The sequence below is a fragment of the Lepidochelys kempii genome, chromosome 9 (genome assembly GCF_965140265.1).
Source record: "Lepidochelys kempii isolate rLepKem1 chromosome 9, rLepKem1.hap2, whole genome shotgun sequence".
Classification (NCBI taxonomy): Eukaryota; Metazoa; Chordata; order Testudines; family Cheloniidae; genus Lepidochelys; species Lepidochelys kempii.
Genome location: NC_133264.1, coordinates 99,955,204 through 99,977,345, shown reverse-complemented (window position 1 = coordinate 99,977,345; position 22,142 = coordinate 99,955,204). Strand labels below are relative to the sequence as shown.

Genomic DNA, 22,142 nt, shown 5'->3' with positions numbered 1-22,142 from the left:
ACAAGTTTCATTTAAAGCCGCCGTTGCACCCCACTTCCATTCTGAGTCCCATCAAGTGCTCGCTGGCGGGTGCCAAGGATCTGATCTGGGACAGTCCATCTGATATGGCTGGTGTTCCTGTTTCTCAAAAGCAGTGTTTCCAGAGAGACTCTTCGAGGTAGTTCGTAGCCAGCCAGCCAGTTCTGGGGCCTCTGACTGATTGCCAAATGTCAACACAGTGTTGCCAACTTTCACTATCGATGGTGTTTTCCTTAAATCCCCAGCTGCTGGAGTCCTGTGATTGCGTGAGACTCTGTGTTCATTTAAAAAAAAAAAAGTCAGTCTCTAGCCTGTATGGTTGTAGAAGAAAGCTTGAAAATACGACCCCAGCACACTCTAAAGATTCAGAAACCAGAAAGCCAAGAAAAAGAACTTATTATGTATGATTTTTTAAAAAAAACTCTCAATATTTAAGCCAATCTCTTGATGTTTTATGGCCTGGCTCGTTTAACATTTGGGGTTGTCAGTCCTGCTACTTGTGTAGCATTCTCAGTGTGTTCTGCCCGGCTGTTCAGAAATGCATTTGGGTCTGATCCTCTGTTGTGCTCAGCACCCACAGTTCTGTGTTTGAAAGCGAAATGGGGAGTTGTGGGTGCTAGGAGCCCCTCGTGCTGAGGCCATTTGTCTCTGAAGCAGAAGCTGTTATCTGTGAGGCTTTTGCACAGGGCAGTTGCTGGAATTTTGATGGTCACCTGCAAAATATAAGCTGCTGAATGCTTCACTTCTCATTCTTTATAACAGTTCTTCTCTTGGGCCTGACCCTCTATGCCTGGCTTAAGAGAAACTGCCTTGAACCTCAGTGGGATACTTTCCTGTAGGATGGGATGGTGGCTTAATATTTAATTACATGAAAGTGGGCCACAACCAAAACATGCCCATGAGTCTGGAGCAAAGTTTATTGGTGGTTAAAAATAGTATGTTGCTGCTTCACCTGAACATGCTACTCTTGTGACGTGGGTTATCTCCGGTTCCAGAGTGAAACGTAATCAAAATCTCTGCGGAGACGGATTAAACAGCCTCTGTGGAGGGGCTGTTTAGTGTTACACTTTTCTCCTAACTCCCCAACAGGGCCAGGCTAATAGACTGAAGTTCATTTTTCCATTCAGTGTGATCCTTCCCCAACGTCTATAACCTTTGAAAAGAATTTGGTCTAAAGTTTAATTTTCATAGCTCTTGTGATAAGCGTCTGATAATTGCTTCTGAAATCCAAAGTCTGGGCTGGACCTGGAGTAAATTTTCCTGTTCGTTGCTTTTTTTTTTGTCCCCCTTTTTTTAGCCTTTGTTCATTTTTGGTGCTCTCTAATCTGGCTAAAGGAAAAGCAGCGAATAGCATAGTGGTTTTACAATACCTTCGCAGCAGTGCTGTGGGCTAACGCATGCCGACTCCCAAAGGGGTCGGATAAAAGCACCTTGCCAAGGATAACATAATAATTTGGTTTTTCTCTTCAGCAACAGCAATAATTGGGAAGGAAAAAAAAAAGGAATGGCCTTCCGTGGCAGGCAGTAAATTGTAAAGCTGTATCTTCTGATAGAGTAACGTAGTATGTATGTGATGACACCTCCGTATGATCAAATATGCAGCTGTTATCAATTCGGCGATGGGCAGATCTGTATGGAAAAAGGTGGAACAGTCATTGCTAGCGAGAGATGTTTATCAATGACTTATAAAGGGCTTGACTGGGTTCTCTCCCCAGTTTTACCCAGTGTGACCCCCATGGATTTCAGTGGAGTTACTCCTGGTTTACCATAGCCCAGGTCTTCACCTAAACCTTAGCCACATTGCTCAGAGCTGTGAAAAATTCACAGCCTTATAGTTAAGCCAAAGTAAGGCCTGGTGTAGACACTGCTAGGTCAATGGGAGAATTATTCTTTCGACCTCGCTGCTCCCTCTCAGGGGGTGGAACGAAAAGCCCCCTCCGTCGCTGTAGCGGGGGCCGGCACTATGATGGCGCAGCTGCCATGGTGTAGCTCTGCTGGTCTCGTGCCTGGAACGTAGGCGAGCCCGCGTTTGAAGTGAAAGCAAAATCAGGCCTGGAGAGTTTACGATCGTTCTTGCCACAAACTCTCGCCTGGCAGTGGGCCTGGAGGCGTGATTTATTGCTAGGCGTTCAGGTTTCAAGTGTTGAAAGGGATTATTGAGTTGATCTTCCTTTCCATCCTGCAAGATTCCTAGTCAGAGCTCGGAACAGCTGGTTTGCTTTCGTCTTGGCGAATGGCAGGCTTCCCGAGGCCCCGTAAACCTTGTCAGTTCACATCACATAACAAGCCTCAAACAGGGAAGGCTCAAGCGACACTGAGTGTTGGGGTCTCATTGCAGCGGGGTTCGACTAGTGCAGGTGAGCTACTCCTAATGGTACGTACCGTGCCTTGCAGGGGCTGTAAAAGCACGACCGCTAACCTGTCCAGGCAGCTTGTTTTCCACGCTAAAGGGAGAGAGGGAGTGTGAACCGGGGCGCCTAGTGCTTAAAGCCATCAGGATGATTGTTCTTTCTGTAGGCAGTTGTGTGACCATGGGCATGTCACTGAACCTCTGATTCACCCTGGAGGATGTGCATAGTAATGTTCACCTACACGGCAGGAGGATTGTAAGGCTGATGTAATGAGTAATTCCCTGGTACCAGGCTTTGAAATCCTCAGGTGAACATTGCTGTGGAAGCGCAGATTGCTGTAAGTCACTAATGTGATTTGAAAAGGGCTCCTGGCGTAACCCAGATTCGGTAGCACCCAACCTCGGGCAGAAGTGGAACTGATGACTCGTGTTGGGGAAGTGAATCTCAGTTCTTGGTTGAGTGTCTCAGGTACAACATTTGCAATTTTTGTTCACTATCTCTTTTGTTATTCTGCTTTTATTTTCCTTCAGGAAAAAACCAAAGTGATTGAACCCCTGGACTACGAGAATGTGGTCCAGCAAAGGAAAGCCCAGATCTACAGCGATCCTCTCCGTGATCTGCTCATGTTTCCGATGGAAGATGTGTCTGTGAGTTTGTGTTGGCTCCTTCTCACATATAAGGCCTAATCCATTCCTCCACTGACCCACTCCCATGCTGGGGAACCCCCTTTGATTTCAGTGTCCACTTCTACATTGATTTCAAAGGCCTTACAACCAGGTCAAATGGGAGTGACCAGACCTTGAATCAGGCCCAGAGTATTTATTATTTTCACTGAAAATTTATAAGGGCCCAATTAACTATGAAATCTCTTTTTCTATTCCCTCCCTCCCCGCAGATCTCGGTGATAGGTCGCCAGCAGAGGACTGTCCAGTCTACGGTGCCAGAAGACGCTCAAAGGAAGGCTCAGAGTCTCTTTGTCAGAGAGGTAGGGTGCAAAGGCCTTTGACATGCAGCGTTGCAGCTCCTTGTCCTTCAGGGGAAATAATCTCCAGGCGGCTCTGCAGCTAATGGCAGATAAGGCTGCAAGTTGCTTTGCTGGCCTCGTCTGTGATGCAGGGGAGCTGTAACTTCAGGCCTGGAGTAACAGCTCTTGTTTTCTATCTGGCAGAAGCAGTTTATGAGCCACCTGCTGCCCCCAGCTCTGTGGGGTGCAGTACGCACCCCCACGGCCTTAAGGGGGGGAGGGGAAGGCAGAGGCTTCACTGCTTCTGCCTGTGGTGCCTCCGAGCCGCTGGAGAGGCTCCTGTGTGTGCGCCGGCAGGAGCGAGACGGGGGAAGGGAGACACCCGAGAGCAGCTGCTCTCAGCAGCACCAAATGGAAAAGGACCCGGCGGGGGCTCCCCTTGGCCGCGGCAGCTGTGCCCTTGAGAGTGGTTCCTGGGCAGCTGCAGGTGGGGACGGGTGGGGAGCCCAGCTCCCGCGCGGCCAGCGTGGGGGTCAAGGGGGAACCCCGGCAGAGGTGCCATTGGTGGGTGACTGTTTTGAGACCCCTTTAAAGGAGCCTGACTCTCTCAGAGGCAGGTGCTCGGCGTGCTCTGAAAATCAGTGCACCAGGCTGGGCGTTCAGCCGCACTGGCCAGGTCTGACGGCCGCGGCCTCGGCAAGCGCAGGTTCCAGCACCCGGGCAGCTGGAGAGAGGCTCTGTGTGCCTTGTAACTCGGCAACTCTCCTGTCCAGGCCAGGCGCACCTCGTTTGGTGTAGTGAGGAGGGTGGGGCTGCCCTGGGGAGTATGAAATGGGAGAGGGTCCAGAGGCGAGGGAGAGTCCAGGGGCCGCGAGCTCAGAGAAGGAGCCAAGCAGGATGGAGCGCCTCGGGGAGGGGACGCCCCAGAAGGAGGGAGCGGCGAGAGGTCCCTCGTCAAGCTGTGGATCTGGCCGGTCAGAGGAGGAGGCAGTCATGGGTCACCCACAAATCTCCGCTGGCCAGAAAGGGCTGGATACTTGGAGCAGCAGAGGGAGATGCCTGGCGGCTCTCCGAGCGAGAGAGCTGAAGCCAGAGGGCCAGAGAGGGCTGCAGGCCGGGGAGTGGTGGAGGGCTGAGCCTGTCGATGTCTCCGGCCAAGAGCTAGAAGCAAACCCGGGACAGAAATAGGGCGGAGGAGCCTCCCAGCTAGAGGGACTGGGCTGAGGACTAGTGAGGTGACTGCACCGGTCGTGCCATGGTCTGCCACAGGAGGGCAGCCCATGGAAGGCTTGTGACATGGTGGAGAATGTGTGCAGGTGACCGGCCCCTTGGAATAGAGAAATTGAGGCAGGGGGCCTCTTGCAGATTCACCCTGAGCCCAGGAGGGGATGCTCTGGAAGCAGCCATCATAGAATCATAGAATATCAGGGTTGGAAGGGACCCCAGAAGGTCATCTAGTCCAACCCCCTGCTCGAAGCAGAACCAATTCCCAGTTAAATCATCCCAGCCAGGGCTTTGTGAAGCCTGACCTTAAAAACCTCTAAGGAAGGAGATTCTACCACCTCCCTAGGTAACGCATTCCAGTGTTTCACCACCCTCTTAGTGAAAAAGTTTTTCCTAATATCCAATCTAAACCTCCCCCACTGCAACTTGAGACCATTACTCCTCGTTCTGTCATCTGCTACCATTGAGAACAGTCTAGAGCCATCCTCTTTGGAACCCCCTTTCAGGTAGTTGAAAGCAGCTATCAAATCCCCCCTCATTCTTCTCTTCTGCAGGCTAAACAATCCCAGCTCCCTCAGCCTCTCCTCATAACTCATGTGTTCCAGTCCCCTAATCATTTTTGTTGCCCTTCGCTGGACTCTCTCCAATTTATCCACATTCTTCTTGAAGTGTGGGGCCCAAAACTGGACACAGTACTCCAGATGAGGCCTCACCAATGTCGAATAGAGGGGAACGATCACGTCCCTCGATCTGCTCGCTATGCCCCTACTTATACATCCCAAAATGCCATTGGCCTTCTTGGCAACAAGGGCACACTGCTGACTCATATCCAGCTTCTCGTCCACTGTCACCCCTAGGTCCTTTTCCGCAGAACTGCTGCCTTGCCATTCGGTCCCTAGTCTGTAGCTGTGCATTGGGTTCTTCCGTCCTAAGTGCAGGACCCTGCACTTATCCTTATTGAACCTCATCAGATTTCTTTTGGCCCAATCCTCCAATTTGTCTAGGTCCTTCTGTATCCTATCCCTCCCCTCCAGCGTATCTACCACTCCTCCCAGTTTAGTATCATCCGCAAATTTGCTGAGAGTGCAATCCACACCATCCTCCAGATCATTTATGAAGATATTGAACAAAACCGGCCCCAGGACCGACCCTTGGGGCACTCCACTTGATACCGGCTGCCAACTAGACATGGAGCCATTGATCACTACCCGTTGAGCCCGACAATCTAGCCAGCTTTCTACCCACCTTATAGTGCATTCATCCAGCCCATACTTCCTTAACTTGCTGACAAGAATACTGTGGGAGACCGTGTCAAAAGCTTTGCTAAAGTCAAGAAACAATACATCCACTGCTTTCCCTTCATTCACAGAACCAGTAATCTCATCATAAAAGGCGATTAGATTAGTCAGGCGTGACCTTCCCTTGGTGAATCCATGCTGGCTGTTCCTGATCACTTTCCTCTCATGCAAGTGCTTCAGGATTGATTCTTTGAGGACCTGCTCCATGATTTTTCCAGGGACTGAGGTGAGGCTGACTGGCCTGTAGTTCCCAGGATCCTCCTTCTTCCCTTTTTTAAAGATTGGTACTACATTAGCCTTTTTCCAGTCATCCGGGACTTCCCCGGTTCGCCACGAGTTTTCAAAGATAATGGCCAATGGCTCTGCAATCACAGCCGCCAATTCCTTCAGCACTCTCGGATGCAACTCGTCCGGCCCCATGGACTTGTGCTCGTCCAGCTTTTCTAAATAGTCCCTAACCACCTCTTTCTCCACAGAGGGCTGGCCATCTCTTCCGCATTTTGTGATGCCCAGCGCAGCAGTCTGGGAGCTGACCTTGTTAGTGAAAACAGAGGCAAAAAAAGCATTGAGTACATTAGCTTTTTCCACATCCTCTGTCACTAGGTTGCCTCCCTCATTCAGTAAGGGGCCCACACATTCCTTGGCTTTCTTCTTGTTGCCAACATACCTGAAGAAACCCTTCTTGTTACTCTTGACATCTCTGGCTAGCTGCAGCTCCAGGTGCGATTTGGCCCTCCTGATAACATTCCTACATGCCCGAGCAATATTTTTATACTCTTCCCTGGTCATATGTCCAACCTTCCACTTCTTGTAAGCTTCTTTTTTATGTTTAAGATCCGCTAGGATTTCACCATTAAGCCAAGCTGGTCGCCTGCCATATTTACTATTCTTTCGACTCATCGGGATGGTTTGTCCCTGTAACCTCAACAGGGATTCCTTGAAATACAGCCAGCTCTCCTGGACTCCTTTCCCCTTCAAGTTAGTCCCCCAGGGGATCCTCACATGTGTATCTAGGTCTCAAAGGAATGCTGTGTTGTTTAGTTTCCCCAGTCCAGGATAAATGAAACAACTCCACAAAGTCTTTGTCCAACCTATTGTGTATGCTTGTTACCTTAATGCCAGACCCAGCGTCTGACTAGTAACTCTTCATTCTTAAGCGTTGTGCGTGGTTTTGCTTAGCGTGCTGTGATTTCACAGAACATGCATCATTCTCCTCGCAGTGCATTAAAACGTACCACTCAGACTGGCATGTGGTGAACTATAAATATGAAGAATACTCGGGTGACTTCCGGATGTTGCCATGGTAAGTGATCTTTCTCTTCTGGGATACTAGGAAGTCTTAATAACCTTGCTAGACTGTGGTATGATCAGGTCTAAGTTTCAGCTTAGAAAAGAGATGACTCAAGGGGAAATGATAGAGGTCTATAAAATTGTGAGTGGTGTGGAGAAAGTGAACAGGGAAATGTTATTTATCCCTTCACCTATCACAAGAGCCAGGGGTCACCCACTGAAATTACGAGGCAGCAGGTTTAAAACAAAAGAAAGCACTTCTTCACACAATGCACAGTTAACCTGTGGAACTTATTGCCAAGGGATGTTGTGAAGGACAAAAGTATAACTGGGTTCAAAAAGGAACGAGATAAATTAATGGAGGATAGGTCCATCACTGACTATTGTCCAAGACAGTCAGGGACGCAAACCCATGCTCTGGATATCCCTAGTCTCTGACTGCCAGAAGCTGGGACTGGACAACATTATGGATCACTCCATAATTGTCCTGTTCTGTTCGTTCCCTCTGAAGCACCTGGCTGTTAGAAGACAGGATACCATTGGTCTGACCCAGTCTGGCCGCTCTTATGAAATATTGTTATTGATCCAACAAGCCACTAATATTTTCTGTTCCCTGATGTTTGCCCCACCCCCGTATCTTCTCATGAGATTTACTTGCCCTTTATTTAGGGTTTGCAAGCCAGAGGCCTGTGTCACTCAGACTGTATCAAGGAACTGCAGGAGATACTACAGGGGTTTGTTCACATTGTATCTGTCAATGTGCAAACATCCTCCTTCCATCAGCGGATATGACAGGAAGAGCCTAAATTCAGGGCATGTGGCAGAATAAGTAGCTTCAGCACAGACTGCTCATCCCGAATCAGGAATCCCATTGTCTCTGAATGCTGACAGTCACAGCACGCTATACAGCATTATTCCTTGCTCACGTCAATCCTGCTTGTGCCTAACATGGTGGGGAAATCCCAGTCCTGTGGGAATAAGAATATTGCCATCAACACTGGCAATGCTGAAGAGAGCTTTGTGCATTAAAATGCCAGCCCTTGTGTTATTCCAGCCAAAGGCTAATCTCATTTTGTGCCTCCATCTTCAGACAAGCACGTGCATGTCTGATGGATGGGTGGTTATGTGCTGGGTGGGGCCAGTTTTGCCCCCATCCCTTCTCAAACCACTTCAGACAAAGCTCTGGTGGTATGCTGACAGCCTCGTCTTGCTAATGACTCCTCTGGAGAGGCAGAGCTGGGGGACAGCTGGCTTTGAATCATAGAATCATAGAATATCAGGGTTGGAAGGGACCCCAGAAGATCATCTAGTCCAACCCCCTGCTCAAAGCAGGACCAATTCCCAGTTAAATCATCCCAGCCAGGGCTTTGTCAAGCCTGACCTTAAAAACCTCTAAGGAAGGTTTATATATATAAACTATATGCCTGCGCTGTGAGTGGTTTTGAGCTTGAAAAGTTTTGCTGTCCTGAATTGAGACAAAAAGTCAAAATCTGGAAATTTTTGTGAACCAAACAAATAATTGTCTCAGGTGGATCAAAATGTTTTAGTTCTGGAATTGTGAACATTTTGTTTCAGTTTCAGCCTTTTCCCTTTTAACCCTTTTCAGTCTAAGTGGCTTACATTTTAAAACAGAGAGTCACTCTGAACCGGAAACCTGGAATTTTTCATTTTGAAAACATCCAAAAGAGGTGGCTTAACAATTTCAACACCTTTCCCCAAACACGTTTCTGGTCAGGAGGTTCGTCAGAAAGGGCCTTGTCTTGCAAACAGGTTTGGTTTCCACAAATTGGCATTTTTAGATGAAAAAATTTTATGTCAAAAAATTCCCCGCCAGCTCGACGTGCAAGAGGCCTGCTCCATGCAGGTGGCGTGAAAGCCATGCACGAGAGGAGGCCATTGGTGCTTGAATTACATTCAGTTTGCACATGCTCTTGCTATCTGATCTTTGTTGGGTTTTGCAAAATAAATGATGGGCCGGTCCCTTGACTCGGTCCTGCTCATGCGAACCAGCAATAACTGCACTGAAGTTGGCGAAGTTACACTAGTGTAACAAAAACCAAAGGAAGAAGCCACTCACCTCCCGCCCTTGCTTGCCTCACTCAAACAAGAAGTGCCAGTGACGTAAATGGGACTACACAGGTGAGTAAGGCAAGCAGGATTTGGCCCTATAAAGGCTATGGGCATTCTACAGGTAGAGCAAGGTCATGGGCCACCCACCTGTGGACTTTGGTCGGAAGTCAGACTTCGGTCACGTTTGGTCAGGAAATCAGGCTTCAGAATGACTTGGAGGTTTTTTAAATGCAAAGATCTCTTTGGTGGTCAATTAAGGCACCAGTTCCTGTAGGTTTCACTTGTACTGAAGTGTATGTTCAGCGTGAAGCCCAGCTTCGGTGCGTGTGAAGAGGGCATGGGGGGAGGTTCACGTACAAGCTTTGATTGAGACTTCTGCATGTTTATATCATTTTCTCCCAGAGAAGCAACAAGATCCATAGATTTCAAGGTCTGAAGGGAACCATTATGATGATCTAGTCTGGCTTTCTGCAGGGAACAGGCCAGATAATTTCTCTCAGGGATTTCTCCAAGCCCAGTAACTTCTGCTTGAGCTAAGGCATATCTTTTAGGCAGCCACCCGCTTTTGACATGTCATGGCGACACACACAAATGTATGGCCTTCCATTGTCCTACCCCCTCCCCACTCATCCACATCAATTTTTGCAAATAATATCTGTTGTTGAGCCTACTCATTCCATTGCATGCATGAACATGCCCAGCAGTGACAAGAGGACCAGTACCCATTCTTTACTATTGTCCATAATTCTTCCCTTTTGTGTGGCTGTCTTACATATTGCGTTATATTTTCAGCAAATCCTTTAGACCGGAGAAGATTCCAAACCATATATTTGAGATTGATGAAGACGTTGAGAAGGATGAGGTAAGGGAAAGATAAATGTCTCCGTAGCACTGTGCATTCCAGCTGGAACAATTCACACCAGGCAAAGTGCCAGTCTGGAATGCTCCTGCTGGGAAATCATACACTGACGGCCCATTCCCTTTTCTGAGCGGTTGGGACAAGGCTACAGACAATTATTCGACCGCAGGTGTTACAAGATAATCTCTTAGAGCCAAGAAGCTTATGAATTAGTAGGCATGTGCTTCCTTTCAGTTCACCGGAATGTTTTTCCCTGGATGCTTTCTTTGGCTCTCCATCTGGTATTGTGCAGCAGTACGAAACGGAGAGGCCAAGAAAATTACTAAGCAATTCTTTGTGTGAAGGTTTTAATTAAATCTACTTCAATCAAAAGTGAACAGGTAGGTTCCGTGTGTAAAGGAATCTTGCAAAATGGTGTTGCGGCTCGTTTAAAGGCACAGGGTCTGACTCTCTTCTGCCTTGCAATGGAAGTTGTTAATAAGTTTTAGTCTAAAATTGTTGGACACTGTAGCCTAAATGTGTTTAAATTTGATGTGGCCGTGAGGCATCACAGCTGATGAATTTATTAAAGGAAAAAAGCAGCTTGTGTTTTACCAAGGCTGAAGATTTGAAAGTGATGTTTCGTATGCATTTTTAATGACTGCTGTGCATGTCCTGGATGTGCCTTTTAGCGGCAGACCGGAACGGCTCTTTATAGTCGAGAATTGATTGTTGGGCCCAACCCTGAATTTCCTGGTTGTTTTGTTGGCTTGTGTCATTAGCTGTGTGTAGTTCTTTCCTTTAATAGCTTCTCACTCTATCTAGATGCGGTATTGTGCAGTAAGTTACACAAGGTGCTTTCTGGAAAGCAAAGGACAAAAATAAACCCTCAAAATATAATAGAATTGTTTTCTTTTAAGCAGTTCCCCAAATAAAATACTCCAATGAAAATACTAAAGTAATTTGAGGGAGTGCTTCCATACTCCTTCTTAGCTGAACTGTAATTCCTCATCTTGGCTTGTGTCTGACCAAACATGGACTGTGCTCTTTGTAATTTTCCAATAGTGCTTTCGCATCAGGATTAGGTAAAAGAACTTCAGTGAAAAGCAATGTGTTCATGGAAAAGGGTGAACTGTCAGCAAGGAGAAATCCTGGACGTTAGTCACAGACGTAAAGCACTGTGAATATTTCCATTGTCACCGCAGAGTCTTGAATTGTGAGGCTTGGAAGCTGCTCTCTAGGGGGCCAGGAGGCCTAGGTTCTATCCCCCACTATGCTACTGACTGGCTCTGAAACTTTTAGCAAGTTGCTTCCCGGCCTGTGCAATGGGGATAATTATGCGTGCCCCCACGTAGAGCACTGTGAGATCTACACGTGGAAAAACGCTGAGTATGACGAGCTGGGCAGATGCTAAGGCCTGGCTTACACCGAAAAGTTTTACCAGTATAACTGGTATGGGTAGGGGTTGTGATTTTTTTTTTCTTTTTAACTGTAGTATTATACCAGTAATAGCTCTCAGGTGGATGCAGTTATACCAGTATAAGGGTGACCCATACCAGTATGGATATTCCCCTTTCTGTACAAGAATAGCGGTGCCATTACAAAACTGTATATCGCTAAAACTGCATCCGTGTTGCGGGTAATACCACTTGAACGATTAATTCAGTGCAACTTCCTAGTGTAAATGAGCCTTAAAGTTCCCCTCCATGGGAACTTTTTGCATGTGGCACAGTGGCAGGGTCAGGACCTGGTTAGCACTGACATCACCTCTTTCTAATCTCCTGTTTTGTTCCAGGACTCGTCCTCATTGTGCTCTCAGAAGGGTGGAATCATCAAACAAGGCTGGCTGTACAAAGCAAATGTCAATAGTACAATCACTGTTACCATGAAGGTGAGCTTAATTCCATATGCTGTCATGCCAGAGCAGTGCGGGGAGGGTTCTCATTTACAAGGTGGAGCTTTGTAGCCAAGTGTCTCCGTTCAGATCCAAGCTTCCAAGTCTGGCTGCTGGGTTTTGGTTTGGGCCCCTCTGTAACTGTCTTACAGAGCCTCCCTCTGGACGAGTCCCTTTCTGCAGTGCGATCTTTGCTGAACCCTGACAAGCAGTGCATAGACTAGTCGCTTTGGATCACGAAGGGCAGGATAAGAAGAGAGGTAGGTTAAAGCAAACCCATGCTCGCCTTCTGAATCAGCGCCCAAGGCCCAGAAGAGGAGGACAATTGAATTAACCAAAACAGCTGGCCTAAAAAAAATTTTAAAAAAGGCTTTTGAATGCTGGTTTCCTTGTATGCACATGGCCAAACTTTTAGACTCTAAATAACAAGTTTCTGTGCTTAAAGCAGGGATGGTGTCTCTGAGATGATACAGTAGGACTGACCTTCTGTGCAGCAGCTGTGTCTTCAGCTCTTCTTTTTATCGGATACCGGATACCGTGCAGCACTTCACAGCTCGGACTTCACTACAGAAGCTCAAACTAGTTGCATAAGTGGTTTTGCTCAGCCAGGGATCTATTTGTTGTTTCAGCAAACAGCTGCTTTGTTACTTGATAAGAGAGACTGATCTGGTGATAACACTTGGGTGGGTTCCAAATTACAACAGGAGCAAGACTCAGGAGAGAAAACGTTACATTCTTTTGCTCCCGTTGGGATACTAAAAGCTCTCCAAAGTATTCCACGATTTTGAGTTTCTCAGTCTGATGCCTTGATTCAGTGAGGTGCAGAAGCACATGCCTGAATTGAAGCTCGAGCTGTGATCATCTAGTCTGACCTCCTGTATCGTACAGGCCAGAGGACCGGTAGTTTCTGCACTAAGCCCATAACTTCTGGTTGCGCTAGAGCATATCAATGTACAACCTGTGAAGTGAGGCACATGATCAAGGATGTTGCTGCCTGGGAGGCTGAAATGCTCAGCCAGAGGCATCTCAGGCCTGTTTTTCAGAGGTGCTGAGCAGCTGCAATCCCATTGACTTAGCTGGAGTTGTGGGGGTGTAACACTTCTACAGATCAGGCTCAAGTTATCTATAGGGTGACTCAAAAATCAAGGGACCCAAAATTAGTGCCCATTGGTGCAAACGTTGGTTCTGATCACTTCTCTTCCTTGCAAAAGACTTCTCTAATGCCTGTTGCTAGAGTTCTGAGAAAGCAGTAGCACCTTGAAGGTCTGAAGCCATCCGTACTGGCACAGTGAAGCATCATTATGGTGTTGCAGAAGGAGCTTTGCCATGATCTCAGTTCCGAGTTCCTTCATTACAGTGATGTGCTTGGCAACGAATGGTGCTGGCTGTTGCTAAGCATGTACAGAATGTTTTTGGTGGTGAGCCAGTTTATAAGCAGAACTTAATTAGGCTTACGGTTTACTGCGTTTGCTTCAGAGTAACCTTTTTCTTTGCAATGCATTTTCTTGCAGACACATTCTCCAGCGTGACTCTGGTTAGCTTGGATTCTGTTGCACACCAGTCCAGTTTAACCCCGGGCAATCGCTATATCAGGACCCTTTTTGTTTTCTGGACCTCCTCAATACCCTGGCTAGCCCCACACAATTGTCTAGCAACATTTTTTGTTGTTCTTTTTGCTTCATCTGAAGCTTTCACAACTCCCCCCTGCCAAAGGTGGGATACTGAGCCGGCTGTACTGATGGTCTGATCTGATATGGCATTCGCTCTGTTCCTAGGTTCCTGCAAGTCATTCCAAAAGCGGTACAGCATTCTGACAATTCTTTGTAACAGCAGGCCTGCAAAGGAAAAATCCATATAAATAATGCAGCATATTTGTATCTGCTGCTTGCTTCTGCACTTTCCATTGGAAGGATGTTAAATGTTTTGCATGAAATCAAACATCGCATGAGAAACTTATTCTCCTCTCTTCTGAACATTAGTTAAACACACATCTGTTTAATCTAAGATTTTCTGTAGCACCCAGCACTGAAGTATCGAAGGCCCCAGTTCAGCTAAGTGCTGAAGCAGTGCTTACCTTTGAGCTCCTGCTTAAGTCCACACATACTAAGTGCTTTGCTAAATCAGGGCCAAAGTGCTTACACTATCCTCTAAACTTAAAATTCATCAGCCTCAAGTCCTCAGAGCTCACAAACAGTACTCATCTAAACACTGAACTCAGTGTTACATTTTAATGGATTAGATTTAATTCACTCTTCCTATTCTGTGCAATAAGTGAATGGCCTGATCAAATATGTGATAGATTTACTATTCATGGAGGCATGAAATTAGTGGTAGAACCTGATCGGTGGTGGTCAAATGCTGCATTGATCCATATTTGTTCCAGGCACTCATTACAATGAGAATATTTTCTAAGTCTCAAAATGGGAGTGCAAGTGGTATTTCTCTTTCCTGACCTCCTGTGCCCTACCTTCATGCTCCTTTTAAACATGGTCTCTAGCAAGAAGAAAATACATTTCTGATTCGTAGCAAACCTGAGAACATCTGAGGCTACTTTTCCAACTGCTGAAATTGCAAAATGTTCCTAGGCATTATGTGCCAGTATCTACTGCTAAGCAGACTCCAGGAAAGGTGCGTTGTGTGAATACTACCTAGGGCAGGAGCACATTTGTCTCATCTTTGTTGTGTCTCTGTAGCTCCCAGTATATAATAGTTGGATGGATCACAAACATCCTGGCCTTAATTTGGCATCCAGTACAGTAGGAGCAAGAAGTTGCAGATGCAACTAATTGTGCGTGTGGTCTTATGCTCCCATTGACTTGCAGCACAAGATTGCAGCTGCAGCATTGGAGGGCATAGTCCAGTCTGTATGTTTGTAGTCGTAACTCAGGTATGGAGACACTTAAGACAAACTTATTGCATTTAGGGGTGAGTGAATGAGTCAGGAAAATAAACCAAGGCTGGTCCATAAAAGTTTCTTTTCTCCAAAAAGAAACACAACCAGTTGCGTGGATTCCATTCAGATTCTGTCACTGGACTGTTTGCTAAGGTGTTGTTACAACATCTGTCTGACAATTGGATTGCAACTATTACTGAGATCTTTATCACGAAGGGTTCTGGAAGTACCTTCTGTGTGGTGGAATGAATCTCCGGATGCTTGCTCAGCTGAATGGCCCAGACCCTAATGTAACCACCTGGCTTTTCTTTTTAGAGCTGAAGGGGATAGGAGCCAGTGGAGGGGAGGGCGTGCAGGCAGTATGAAGACTCTGCACTGGGGGGAAGGGAGGCCCAGCCTGTAATCATGCACATCTTCCCCCCACAAAGATATTAATTCAGGGCTTCCTCCTGCAACATGCTGAGCACTTTGATCATGATCCAGCAAAACACTTAAGCAGATGAGTAATCCTATTGATTTCAATGGGGCTGTGGACAGACTCAAGTGCTTTGCTTGGTCAGCTTTGCTCAGCACCTTGCAGAAGTGAGCCATTCCAGGAGAGGGTGCAGAGGGACAGAACTAGGAGCCAGCTCAGATTCAGACTCCGACTTTAAGCTCAGAAGGGACCATCATGATCATCTAGTCTGACCACCTGCACATTGCAGGACACAGAACCTCACTTCTGTAATAGACCTCTAACCTCTGGCTGAGTTACTGACGTCTTCAAACCATGGTTTCAAGACTTCAAGTTGCGGGAAATCCACCATTCACACGAATTTAAACCTGCAAGTGACCCCTGCCCCAGGCTGCAGAGGAAGGCGAACCCCCCCCACCAGGGTCTCTGCCCATCTAACCTGGGGGGGAAATTCCTCAGATTGCCAGCGTGAGAGGGACTTCTTTAGTTGTGGAATCCAGCCCTGCTAAGGAGTTTTGAATTACCCCATTAAGCGAACAGTCTCAAACTGCCAGAGGTGAACGGAACTAATCTGGAATTAGGTGTGTGAGACGCAGGAGCTTTGGGGGGTTGTATTTCAGACCTGTCTGTGAGGGTGCTGACCTGTGAAACATGCTTTCTGTCCTTTCCGCCTTCCAAAGCCTGAGTATGAGAACATCTTTAGGTTTAATAATAACCTGGTAAATGTGTAGCACAGAGAGACCATCTGGTTTCCCTAGCAGGGTATCGTACAGTGACCGAGAAGCCAAATGCTGCAGATGCGTGCCTTGCTGGCTGTGTGTGGCACAGAGTGACCCTTGTATGAGAATGGCGTTCTGCTCTTGCAGGTATTCAAGAGACGGTATTTTTACCTCACGCAACTGCCGGATGGTTCCTATATTCTGAATTCCTATAAAGACGAGAAAATTTCAAAAGAATCCAAAGGCTGCATCTTCTTGGATGCTTGCATTGACGTTGTTCAGGTAGGTTGACAAGGGGTGAGTCCTACCTGATTTCGTCCCTGTACATGTGCTTCACCAATCTCATTTGCGCGCTCTGCCTACCCGCCAGCCTGACCAGCAACGCCATCGCTGCGACTAGCAGGGGGTGGGCAGAGCCTCCCGGTGACCATGTAAAACCTGGGGCTCGCTGCCACCGCGCCTCCCGCCTGTTCCCCAACTGGCTGTGCCATCCATACTGAGATGGTATGCGCTCTTTTTCTTCATGACTGTCCACTCTCCACCACCAAGGGGCCCTGTCCCCTGATGGGGACCTCTAGGCACCCCCGTTGACTTCAATGGGACTAAAGGTGCTTGAACTACATGCAAGATTGAGGGCAAGAAACTATTCTGTGCAGTCAGATGTTCACCCCAGTGTTACCTTCATCTGCCTTCCTCTCTGTCTGTCTGCACCCACTGGTTGTCTCTTGTCTTACATTAGGTCCGGATCCTGTACACACACAATTCAATGGGACTACTCACACATGTAAAATAACTCACCCGTGCACAGGGTTACAGAAGCAGGGCCTAAAATTGTAAGCCTTTCCAGGCAGGTAGAGTCTCTTACTGTGTATTTGAACACTGTGGTTTGCTGGAGGACAATTATAATACAAATAATAAGAGAATGCAAATGAGCTGTGTTTGCTTCCTGTAGCTCTTGTTAGAGAGGAGGAGGAGGAGTGGTGAATGGTAAAGAGTGGTAGTGGAAAATGTCCCCAAATTGCAACATCATGGTGTCTTCTGTGGAAAACTGTTTCAGCCAAGTACTTTGATCATGTAAAAAACCCTTCTTTGGAAAGGTCCATCAGGCATTAGTCACATGCACTAGCAGTAGTGTATGGAAAAACACAGCTTCTGAAGACTGAGACAGTTTTTACTCCTGACCTTGTTCTGTCTATTGTGTAGCTCCCACAGGGCGCATGTGGGTTTGGGCTAATGCTCAGGTGAGTAGTGCAGAGTCCATGCAGGTTCCAAAGTGAGTTTCCGTAGATTTCTTTGTAGCCATCAGTTGTGACTCTGGGCGGCATGGACTGTACTTTACATGTTGCATCATGGGATTTGCCTAGACTTCTCACTGGAATATGCTACTATGAGACAAGCAGCGGTTGGAAAAGTGAGCTACCATGAAACCATGTTAGTTTGGTTTTTGATTAATGCTTCTTGCTATAGCGCCGGGCAGAAGTTCTACTTGGTGGGTTGGACGAGTCTTTAAAATCAAGCTCCTGGGTGTGCTGTAAAGCTTCCATGGCACGTTTTTTATAAGTGAAGGAATTTTCTCTTGTGACTTGGGCTCAAGTTTCCCTTCACACTAGTGTGTAACAGGCTGCACCTTGGCTGCTTGCTACTTTCCACCCCAGAGCTAGCCGCATGTCAGTGGGGCTGAGCCGTGCATGTGTGAGTTAGTGATTGCCCTTTGGAATGCCCCGGAATGGAAGGTGCTATGGAAGTAAGGCATTTGTAACAGTGTTGTTTTTGCGTAGTATGTTTCATCTGGGAGAAGCTTCCTAATAGCTCTGCACTGAGCTGAGCTCTAAAGTGAAGGCAGTATTAATGAGGTGTAATGCGAAGCCCGCTCTCTTGTTTGTTTGTGCAGTGCCCCAAAATGCGCCGCTATGCATTTGAACTCAAGATGCTAGATAAGTACAGCCACTATCTGGCAGCCGAAAGTGAACAGGAAATGGAGGAGTGGCTGGTAACTCTGAAAAAGATCATTCAGATCAATACGGAGAGTTTGGTGCAAGAGAGGAAAGACACAGTGGAGTCGGTACCAGGTCAGTCTTTAAATCACTAGATCTTTCATTTCACCATTCCGGCGCTGACGTCGTCGTTAGGGAGCATGGAGGTGTTTACATTCTTTCCTGCATTAAAAATAGCCATTGTAGCAAGTAAATGCTGACGCTGAGATTTGACTAGTAGCACATACACTGTGGTGGGTAGGATAAAAGTGGATTTGAAATTTGACTCTTCTGCTGGATGGGGAACCCATGGCAACGTCTCCAGAGCGCCAATCAGTTGTCCCTGTGCTATTGTAAGTGAGCGGCTCAGGAGCAGAGCCCGGAGGCCTGATGGGATTAGAAGGCGCCATTCCTGTCATTTGGAACATCTGCTTTTCATGACTTCACAGATGATGACTCGAGCAGCCAAGGGAAATCGGAAAACATCCTGGAGAGCTTGGAGAGAAGCATGCATCCTGAGCTGATGAAGGTATTGTGTCCACAGTGGCCATTTCCTCAACTCCCACAGCTAACTTGCAGCTGGCACTGCAAAGGGACTTCCCACTTGACACTGTTAAGTGACTGAGGTTAAGGTCCCTAAGCTGTGCTCTGGGGGGAGCTGGGCAGCCACGGGATGTTGCTGGCACCGGCTTCGCCTCCTTGTGTACGGATCCCATCAGGGTGCCCCAAAGCTCCGAGCTGGAGCCGCTCCCAGGCCTGCTGCTGAGGTTACCGCAGAAGGAGCTGCCTGTATTCTCATCCCAGCTCAGGCACACCACCGCGGCTGCTGCTTCCCAGAGCCAGCGGCTGGGACAGGGATAGGAGAAAGAACCCCGGGAGGGGGGGCTGAAGCCAGGAGGGGGCAGGGGGAGGGGTATTGGGGGGAGGGTCCATGTCTTTGGGAGTGGCAGGGAAGGAGGTGGCTGGAGCAGAAACCTGGAAGGAGCTGCAGACAGGAGGAAGAGAGGGCCTCCGTCTGAGAACCTCTGTTGAGCTGGTGCTCTTGTTCCTTTCGGGGAGCTATTCGTGGAAGGGAGCTGCAGGAGGCGTGTGCCCGGCCCTGTGGCACAGAGCTGGAAAGGGGCTGGAGGCCTCCGAAAGGTGGGAGGGAGGGAGTGGGAGTGCAGTAGGAGATGAGGGGTACGTGCATCCCAGAGCAGTGCTGTGTGAGAGCCTTCAGAGTCAGGGTGAGGAGTCTGAAACCCAGTGGGGATAGGGTCAGAGCAGCCGTTTGGGCTGCAGCTCGTGGAATATATTGGAGCGGATGAGATGAGAGGCGGGGAGGCCGCAGAAGTTCTGGGGAGAGGTAACGAGGGCTTGCAGAGAAGAATTTTGTGGGCGGGGACAGGGCGGATCTCGGAGGGAGAGGCCGTGGAGGGAGACGTGGCTGGATTTGGTGAGAGCCGGGAGGTGAAGAGAGGGGAAGAGTCAGACAGCCATGAGGCTGTAGACCCGAGTGACTCCGAGAATGGGAATGTTGCCGATGGTGATGGAGAAAGGCCGGGAGGGATGTGATTTGGGGAGCAAGCTGAGAAGTTCAGGTTTGGGCATGTCGAACATCCCAGAAGACGTGGCCTGAGCGTGGATGTGGGGGGTGGGAAAGTGGAAGGGTCAGAGGTAACTGACCTGAGTCATCAAGGTAAAAGGTGCCACCCAAGCCACAAAAGAGGATAACTCAGCTGGGGGAGAGGGCATCGAGCAAGGGACAGTGGATGCATCTGGAGATGGCGGGGAATAGAGGTCGCCAAATCTACCCCAGGGACATGCAGTGCAGAGGGGGGAAGAAGAGATTGGCCTCCAAAGTGGTGCAATAATATTGACAGCTTCACTCCTGTTTGGCAGGGCGGGGATGGCTCGTCACTACTCTCTGCGTAGGCCAGGTGCAGGTATCTGGTAGCTAGCTGGCTGTGTCACTTAGAGTGACCCTGTCACATAGCCAGGCCATGGGACCCCAATTCCTCCTGTTTCCCGGTGCGGCGTTCGGTGGTGCAGCAGGGCACCAGTCATCAGTCAGCTCTGAACAATATTGATTTCTTTATTTTTATTACATTTTGCGTCCATTCCTCCCAAAGACAAACACTTGCTTCTCTTGTGGCCTGGTCTCCTCAGTAATATCAATGCTTTCCTTGTCCTAGTATGGAAGAGAAACTGAACAGCTGAATAAACTAAGCAGAAATGATGGACGACAAAACCTCTTTTCCTTTGACTCGGAAGTCCAGGTAATTTCTGCCCCCCCTTAGAGTCTTCCAGAGTTCAGCCATTCTGAAAAGTCCATTTGGTGTCATCTGCTTCCTTCCTTCCTTGGGTGGCTGTGGTCACCTCCGGCAGCAATGGGATTTGTAGGAAGACGGTAGAATGACTGGGAGTCAAGTCACCTCTACAGATAAGGCCGATGAGAGAAGCAGCAAGCCCATGTCTCTGCTGAGTCCTTGTGAGATATGCCAGCCGCTCAGGTTCCGGGTTTTGGAGATACCAAAGCTCAGAACACCTCTCACATCAAGGAAGTCTTGATGGCTGCTGGCACACGGAAGCTCCCAAACCACAAAGGCTCTTCCCTGTTCAGACTCCTATCTGACAGCTGCAGAATGCCAGCTTTGGTCTTTCCCCACTGCTCCTTTCCGGGGACTTAGTCTGATTCCATGATAGCCCTTAATTTGACCATGTAGACAGCTGACCCTTCTTTAAGTAGGCTGTGGGAACACATCTGTTTGTCTCTAAATTTGTTCTTTACGAACTTTGAAGTTTGGGCTGTGGAAAAGTGTCAAGAATGAATCTCTATTCACACGGATAGGAAAGAGTTAATAGAAACGTTGATACAAGCACAATGATAATGTGGCTTGAGCTCAGTACCTTTGGAATAGAAGGGACGACTTTGTCCACTGCACAGTCAGGGGAATAGAGAGAGACTGCCCCAGCTCCAGCAGAGCCGCCATGTGGGATGATGGGGGCCCGAGGTCCTCCCCAGGATGGCAAAAGGAAGGTTCGGCATGCATGCTAGCATTTCTCCTCGGTCCCTGAGGCCAGCGGGACGGAGCTGAAGGCACGCGTGAAATTTAAAGGGAATAAGCTGCTGCTGTTAACACGACTTTAGAAACCTGTTCCGTTTATTTCCTAGTTCCTGATTTTCTCTAGCTTCAACTCAATATGATCTGTTTCAGAGTAGCAGCCGAGTTAGTCTGTATTCGCAAAAAGAAAAGGAGTACTTGTGGCACCTTAGAGACCAACCAATTTATTTGAGCATGAGCTTTTGTGAGCTACAGCTCACTACATCGGTGCCACAAGTACTCCTTTTCTTTTTGCCAATATGATCTGTTAGAGCCCAGGAAAGTGAGGATTCTGAGTTAACGGGAAAAATTCAGAGTCTCCCAAGAGTCTTTCTTGTACCAAACCAAACTTTCCTCTTGGGCCTTCTTTAGGATGATTGCACCGGGGTCTCTACGTCCCTTGTGGCAGCCATGAGGTTTGTTTTTAAAAAGGGACTGTTGGCAACACCCCAAAATACTAGACGTGTGATTCAGAAGGGGAACATCCTTGACAGTGCAGTACAAAAGATCTTTATTGGCTGGGCTGTCACTGAACTCATGGTGCCCTTCTCCTGGGCACAAAGAGGTCTGTTGATTCTGGTTCAGAGCAGACCCCGTGTGTTCTGCGGCTTGGTACGTCTGCGATCGTGGACACAAGTTCAGTTTTGTGGCGCGTGTTTACACGCTTGTCAGGCTGATGTTGAAGCAATTATGTGATCGCAGCAATGGGCCTGAGAGAGGGCAGGGTCTTCTGTCTGCTCGAAAGAAAATCAGAAATAGTTTTCTAAAATAAGTTAATGATTGCAGCCTATATTTGCTTAAATTACTCAGAGGGGGAAAACAGCCCTCACGGAGCTATACCACGGGTCTCCTCAGTAACTGGGGGGAAATGATCGCATGTACTTCAGCCCTTCAACACACTGTTATTTTGATGTTCTGGATGCAGTCCTACGTCCTTGGCACACAGCAAGATGGGTCTGGTTAAGGGAGGGAGTTGTTATCTGGCTAAGGGTCATGCCTAAAAGTCGTCTTGTCTGTTTCTTCCCGTTCTGCACTGTCTGTGAACGGTCGCTGTGTGGGCACAAACCAGTGAC

The 22,142-nt window shown here is 48.0% G+C and overlaps 1 protein-coding gene across 9 annotated transcripts in view; it reads left to right on the top strand.

The window, feature by feature from the left end:
- The window catches only part of DOCK11 (dedicator of cytokinesis 11), a 131,596-nt gene that overhangs the window by 37,430 nt on the left and 72,024 nt on the right, over nucleotides 1-22,142 (top strand). For all 9 annotated transcript variants that reach the window (XM_073358530.1, XM_073358529.1, XM_073358526.1 and 6 more), the window contains exons 2-10: nucleotides 2,900-3,016; nucleotides 3,265-3,354; nucleotides 7,076-7,158; nucleotides 10,008-10,077; nucleotides 11,849-11,944; nucleotides 16,161-16,295; nucleotides 17,905-18,082; nucleotides 18,436-18,515; nucleotides 20,161-20,244. In XM_073358530.1, coding sequence (XP_073214631.1) covers nucleotides 2,900-3,016; nucleotides 3,265-3,354; nucleotides 7,076-7,158; nucleotides 10,008-10,077; nucleotides 11,849-11,944; nucleotides 16,161-16,295; nucleotides 17,905-18,082; nucleotides 18,436-18,515; nucleotides 20,161-20,244 — 933 coding nt within the window. The remainder of the gene's footprint in view (nucleotides 1-2,899; nucleotides 3,017-3,264; nucleotides 3,355-7,075; nucleotides 7,159-10,007; nucleotides 10,078-11,848; nucleotides 11,945-16,160; nucleotides 16,296-17,904; nucleotides 18,083-18,435; nucleotides 18,516-20,160; nucleotides 20,245-22,142) is intronic.